The sequence below is a fragment of the Geospiza fortis genome, unplaced genomic scaffold, assembly GCF_000277835.1.
Source record: "Geospiza fortis unplaced genomic scaffold, GeoFor_1.0 scaffold909, whole genome shotgun sequence".
In the NCBI taxonomy this organism is placed as follows: Eukaryota; Metazoa; Chordata; class Aves; order Passeriformes; family Thraupidae; genus Geospiza; species Geospiza fortis.
Genome location: NW_005054520.1, coordinates 810,045 through 817,015, shown reverse-complemented (window position 1 = coordinate 817,015; position 6,971 = coordinate 810,045). Strand labels below are relative to the sequence as shown.

Genomic DNA, 6,971 nt, shown 5'->3' with positions numbered 1-6,971 from the left:
CCCTACAACATAAATATTACACAATGCTCTTGTACTGAGCACTGTCACACACACGATGCACCTTTACGTAATCCTGAGTCTCTGTCCCATGAGTTCATTTCCCACACGTGAAAAAAAAAGTGAAGTCAGTTTCTCAGAAATCTTAGAGAACCTTTTTTACACCAAATACACCTATTGTACCAGTACTACAAACGAGCAATCCACAGTATTACTTCTTTTATGATACAAGAAGCCAACGCTATTAAGCACTAAAAAGTCTTTCCAACCACTTTTATTTTTCAGCCAGTGATTAGGGAATACCAGCACAACTCCAGCCATAAAGGAACAAATCTCATCTCCAGCAAGCAGGTAGCAGAAGAATCATGGTAGACAATAAAAAGCTTTACAATAAAATTTTGCCTTCAAAAGCCGAACGTGCACTCAGAACTGTTCAAAGCAGAACAAGGCAGCTCACAAAACCCAGCACTGGAGATGGGCAGCCTGAAGTTTGTTTTGTGCACCTGGAACAAGAGGCTCAGGCAGCAGCTACTCCACACAGGTCTCCACACCTTACTCCAAGCAGGTGAGACTGAAAAACCTACTTCCAACAGTGCAGGATCTGGGATAAGCACCCCGAAGGCTCAGTGAACACACGGAGCAGCTGGAACAAAGGCAGGAAGCCACCTCTCACATCCCTAATGCGATTATGGGATGGTTCAGCAACACGTCATTTACAGATGGAGGCCATTTGCAAAATGCCCTTCTGCCCAGCCCAGTGCCTAGCAAGCAAACATATTCCTCTCCAGGAGAAAAGGACTGACCAGCAACACACATAGCACTCTTTTTGGAAAAGCTAATAAAAATTGGTAAAACAAAAAAACTCAAATATCCTAGTTTGCAGTGCATAACAGAAGTAGGTATAAAAATTCATTTTCTATATAGGGAATTTCAGTCACATTTGGCTTTAATTCAGTGTATTCTACGAAGAACTTCTTCTATGAAAAGCATCAGAAAACATTTTTGTGTACCTTAAACCATAAAATTCTAGGTTATCATAAAATGCCCTCAGCAGCAAAAATTCTTTTCAGCTTTTACTTCCTGGGAACAAGAAAACATCCATTACAAATCCATGCAGCTAAAAAAACAATGAAGAGATCTAAAAACCAGGTACCTTCTTCAAAATTAAACAGCAGTTGGGCACAAAATAAATTAAAAACACCTACAAACTACTCTAGAACTCATTGGTCTGATCAAAAACTGGCACAGCATTTGGCAGTGCTCAGAATCCTTGTCTCTTCAGAATCTGTGCATGTCACTTCACATAATACTGAATAGACGTACCCATTTATTTAATAATTCCCCTATTCCCAAAGTTTATTTGTTCCTCACAACCAAATCACCAGGACTGAGTCTTGCCTCTCCAGAGGCCTCCTATAAAAGAAGGAAGAAGCTGCACTTGGAATCACACAGAAGTTTGGAATGGTTTGACTCTGTCTGCACTTCAAAGAGGATTACAACGTGCTCAAAAATTCCTTGACCTGCAAAGAGAAACAAATATTGTCAATCACACTAAGTGTTTATCAACAGAAATAAGTAGCAAGTGTATTTACCTCTCCTCTGCTTTATGCTTTGCTGCAACCTAAAGAAACAGGGAAAAAGCAGCTCTGGCTCAGCCATGCCATTACCTGTCCACCAAGACAATTTCCAGACATGGTACCTGTAATTTAGCAGATGCAGGGATTATGGGATGATGCTCATCCCTCCTGCAGTCCTGAACTAGAGCCCTCTGTCCCAAAGGACTGCATTACCAGCAGGTGTCACCCAGACAGGAGGAGGATAATGGCCACTTCAAAAGACCTGTCATTTGGACACCATGGAGTCACACCCACTGCCTGCACACCAGCTGGATTTAGCACTGCTGAACAACCATGGGCACCTATCCAGGATGTCCCCTGGAACCTGAGTCTGGCAAAGAAATAATGAAGCAATACCTACCTAAACCACACTGCTCAGAGAAAATCCAATACTGAAGATCAATGCTAAGCTCACAACTCCTGCCTTTAAGTTTCAGGAACATCCCAGGAACTAGGCTGTGATACAGCCTGAAATGGGAGCATTTTCCTCTGCCCACTCAAGCCAGCCTACTCCACAAAAGGAACTGTTTTCTAGAGGACATGATGCTATTCTTTTGGCAAAGGCTCTCCTACACAAAGCCCATCTGTAAATATTCTGTCCAAAATCTTGATGTGAAATGGAAACAGATCTTTGATCACACTCTCCGACTGTGACCCTTCCCTTCCCAGGTCAGGGCTCAAAGAGGTGGGGAAAAAAAGAAGAGGTCAAATCCCTTCCTGTAGAGAAAGGAACACATAACTGTGCCAAGACCAACTTGAAAGGCACCACAAGAAAGCCAAGCTCTGCTTCAGAGAGTAGCACCAGTAATCCTGCATGAAAAACTCTGTCAGGATTTACACACCAGACACAGTTTGAGGATGAGCATCACAACAGAGGGAAGAAGAAGGAACACAGGGGTGCCCCCACACAGCACACACCAAAGCCCAACGTACCCAGCCTCATCAAGTGTACCTCTTCCCCGGCTCCATTTAGGAAATGCCAAAAAACAGGGCCAACACAGGGCAAAGGCTGTTGCCAGATAACCTGATGGCTACCCCAGAGAAAACTCCTGCAAAATCCATACTAAGTTGCCCAAGCTGGGCCTTATCCCATCTTGTGCAGATGGGAAGCAGGCTCCCTCCACAGCTGCCATCTCTGGTCATTCCATCGATTAACAAGCTCAACCAGGAAGACTGGTTTTAATCAGGTGAACACTTCCACTCCTGGGTGGATCAATGGAGATCAAAGGACAAAGTTGCTTTTCCTGTGAAGGAACACATAATTTCTGAAGAATGGAAAAACATGTGCAAACCACTGCTGAGGTCTGTAAGCCATTGCAGCTACCCAGATCAAAGTCAAGTTGTCCTTGCTTGACTCCCACTGGGATTCAAGTACCGAACACCTGAGCAGCTAAATGATAAAGGTTTGTCCTAGCTTTAAAATATGCATTGCCATAGGCTGTTAAGCTCTTCCTTACCTGAGTGGAACTCTGTGACTTAGATATTTCAGAAGGATGATCAGAGTGTAAAGTGTATTTCTAGAGCAACGTAAATCATCAGTTTGTGCTGCTTGTGAAATTTTACCTTTTCGATCATGTCATCATATTCGTCCTTTTTGCCTTTGAAGTCCTTGTTAACATCGAGCGTTAAAATCGGAATTTCCTGTAGATAGTCAAAATCTGTTCTGTATTGGGAGACGAACAAAGCAAATATTAACAGCTGGAAATAAAGCAGAGAGCAGTCAAATCCCTGTCAGCATTTTCATTGTTAAGAATCCCCCAAGAAGAACTGCATCTGTAAATTGCAGCCAGGAATTCTGAATTTACAGCATGGCTCCTGGGATATACCAGTGATTCACAGACATTGTGCTCCCCCAGCACCTAATGGAATAACAGCACTCTGTGTGTTACAGCCAGCTCAGCTGAAGTCTCTGCTGCTCAGAGCTCTACTTGAAGAGAACTTGGAGCATGCTGCAACCATGAATGTGCTGGAAAGACACTACTCCTAAGGAAACACTGATAAAAATGTGCCTGCAGTTCATATTTACACATCATAAGGGAGGTTGAAGTTTCACTGGTAGAAAAAGCCCCACAGAATACCCTTACAAAGATTTACCCATCCTCAAGGAACCACTCAGCAAACCCTACCGCAGTGTCCTGTGCTGGAGCCAACTTTCATGCTTGTAGTGAAGCTTCTCCAGATATTCTATGGGGATTTCTTGTTCTTCATCTCTTCCACGCAAGTAAATCCTATTCAAGCATTTCTAAAGGCAAAAGATAGTAAATAGAAATAAATAAATTGCTGTATTGCATGCAAAGAGCACAGAAATATCCAAATTAACAATAACCAAATGTTTAAAATCATTTGTTCCCATCCTGAGCGCACCTAAAGCCTCAACAAGTCAAAACTGTTTAAGTGTTGTACTTTGTAATTTAAATATACATTCTTTTCTTAAATACAAAATCAAAATGCCCTCAGAGTTACTCCAGTGTGTTACATTCCAGTTTTTTACAACCATAACAAAACTGAAGGCATGGAAGCAAGGAAATATCAAAGTGATCTGTAAGTTCATTAGAGCTCTTTTAACCTCATGTTTTTCTCTTGTTCAAGCTAATTTCACACTCAAAGGAGGTATTATTCTGATCTCTCCTTTTAAACAAATAGTGGATGGCCCAAGATCAAAGCAGGGTCATAAGGCCTCGCACACAGGGTGTGCTTTCACCTGGCTTAGCTCCAGCTCCCCAGGTGTAGGGGCTTCACAGAGCGCCCCCACATCAGCACTACCATCACTGGAAACTATTGTATCCATTCCCTGTACAGCTATAATCCCGATGTAACAGCTATTCCTACAGGGATTTCATACTTTCCTGGAGCCGCTTCCTTTATTCCAGCGGTATTTTCTGGTTTACTGTTCTCATGTATTCTGTTTTTAAAATGAGAAGATCATTACCATCACAGCTGACTTTAATACACACAGTCTACATTTGAAAGAACCTTTTTTTAAGTACTTCCAGACCTAGTCACAGCTCAAGCACTGCAGCCTCCAGGGGCAAAACACAGCCTGAGCTGAGCTCTACCCATGAGGGGCAAGGCCCAGAACACAGAGTTGGTTTTGGTGCTGTCACATTCGTACCCCTCACCTCAGGAGTGGCTCGGAGATAAATGATCCCATCCAGCGCCAGCCTTGAGCCAAACTGTTTGTTCATCCAGTCGTGCCAGTCCTGGTAAATTGTCCACTCGGTCTCATTCATGCAGTCAGACTCGTACAAATTAGCAGCAAAGATGTACCTGTGGACATTGAAGAGATGGAAACAACATTTCCTCAGACTAGAGAAGAAGCTGAGTGGTGACACCGCAGCATCTCTGAGGATCTCCTGGAGTGGAATAAACAGCTGGTATTGTCCTCCTGGAGCTGTGCGCATGAAGACCACCAACATTTGCAAGAATAACCCACAGAACACAGCTGGCTTGTACATTTGGTGATTTATTTACAATAAATTAAAACACACTAATTTTTGCAATATATTACAACAGGGGGAGCACCTGAGGACTATGGGACGGGATTCAGTTATCAGGTTTCACCTTCTGTATCCAGAAACATAGGTTGGGGCATTTATTTAGACATTTTCCTGTTGGCCACAAACTAAAGCACGAGGACTTCCACCTCAACACGAGGAATGAGGGTGGCCAAGCAGCAGCACAGCTGCTTAGGGAGGTCACCGAGTCTCCCTCTGGAAGCATTTCAATGGATGCACATGGATGCGCTCCTCTGCCACCTGCTCAGGGAGACCCTGCCTTGGTTGGGGGTTTGGACTGCAGAGCTCCCTTCCAACCTTGGGAAGGGATTTGACTTGGGAGAATTTCCCCTGGAGGGCTGCAGCCCCACGTACCTGTCGCTGTAGACGGAGCGCTCGAAGAACACCACGGGGTCCTGGGCGCTGCCAGGCTTGCGGTCCAGGGCGCCGAGCTGAGCCCGGATCCTGCTGAGGCACGCGTACGTCTGGAAGGTGAAGGCCCAGCGCTCCGGCTTCTCGTACATCATGCGCAGCACGTTCCCGCCGCTCCGCTGCGACGTGCTCAGCTCCTGGGCCCAGGGGAAAACAAACACACTGCTGCCTAATCCTGGGAAACGCAGCTGAGGAGAAGGCGGGAGCAATGTGTGCCCGGTCAGTTTCACACCGAGCTCACCAAAAAGTGCCCTGCTCTTTGCCAGGTCTAACAAAGATCTCCCGTCCCTCAAAAGCCACCTGCGCCGGAAGTAGCGGCTGGATTGCCAATGGAAATACCGTAAGAAAAAAAAAATCCCACCTTAACACCAAGTGAGCAGCAGCTACCACTTTCAGATATTACATCCAAGAGGAACTCAGACCTCGTGAAAGCAATCAGCAAAAGTGTTGCTATCACACAGAGTCTGAAAAACACCCACTCCATTGGACATGCTGGTGTGCTGAAATCAGAGATACGTTTGACTTTTTTTTTTCCCCTCTTTTACCTCACAGTCGTCTCCAGAGCTTTGCTGGACATTGCACCATCTAGCTACAGGCTCGGGAACCACTTCCCACTCCTCATTGGCTTGTTTCAGAATGTTCACAAAGGTGGATTTCCCTGCAGCTGTAGAAGTATCCAGGAACAACTTCAGTGAGAAACCACCCACAGCAGTGTTATTTAACTAGCGTTCAACCCTGCCTTGCACCTCCATAAACCACTCTCCCAGACCCACCATGAGGCAGAGCAGTTAATGGAGCAACAGGGTTCTTCTTTATCTGAATTTAAACAGGTTTGACAAGAGGCACCTGGTGATACTTAGAGGTGTGCGGTGCAGGACCAGGAGCAGGATTCAGAGATCCTTATGGAGCCCTCCCAGCTCGGGAAATTCCGTGATTCTGCGTGCTTTACACCACAAACGGGAAAGACGTGGGGAAAAGCTTATCCCGGACTTCCACACCAAACAGATGAATCAGTTAAAAACTCTAATAGAAAGCTTTTTTATTGTTTTTTACTCTCCCAAATCTCATAATTTTTACAGTGCCACAGTAAAGTCTCTGACATGATGAATTGGCTTTTTTTTCCTCCTGACCTGATTAAAAGCCTTTTGCGAAGGGAAACGGCCTGGAAAATCGTGTGGAAGCATCCCTGTTGCCCCGCTCTGCCGTAGTGGAAGGAGCCCTCTGACAAGGGAAAGGGGGAAAGGGGGGAGAAAAAAGGGGGAAAAGCGGGAAAAGGGCAAAGAAAGGAATGAGGGATGGAAGGGAAGAGGTAAAGAAGAAGCGGAAGGGAGGAAAGAAAATAAAAAAGACAGGAAAGAGGCAGGCAGGGGTGAAGAGTCCTCAGAGCTGTGCCTCTCCCGGACACGGCCGAAAGCACCGAGCGCCGCGGAAG

The 6,971-nt window shown here is 45.2% G+C and overlaps 1 protein-coding gene across 1 annotated transcript in view; it reads right to left on the bottom strand.

Annotated features, from left to right (window-relative positions):
- Positions 1–255: 255 nt before the first annotated feature.
- DCK (deoxycytidine kinase) overlaps positions 256–6,971 on the bottom strand; it is a 7,947-nt gene continuing 1,231 nt past the window's right edge. The window contains exons 2-7 of the mRNA XM_005429070.2: positions 6,085–6,225; positions 5,483–5,676; positions 4,733–4,880; positions 3,740–3,855; positions 3,177–3,276; positions 256–1,517 (exon numbers count right to left, since the gene is read on the bottom strand). Of these exons, the coding sequence (XP_005429127.1) occupies positions 1,491–1,517; positions 3,177–3,276; positions 3,740–3,855; positions 4,733–4,880; positions 5,483–5,676; positions 6,085–6,225 (726 nt within the window). The 3' untranslated portion in view covers positions 256–1,490. The remainder of the gene's footprint in view (positions 1,518–3,176; positions 3,277–3,739; positions 3,856–4,732; positions 4,881–5,482; positions 5,677–6,084; positions 6,226–6,971) is intronic.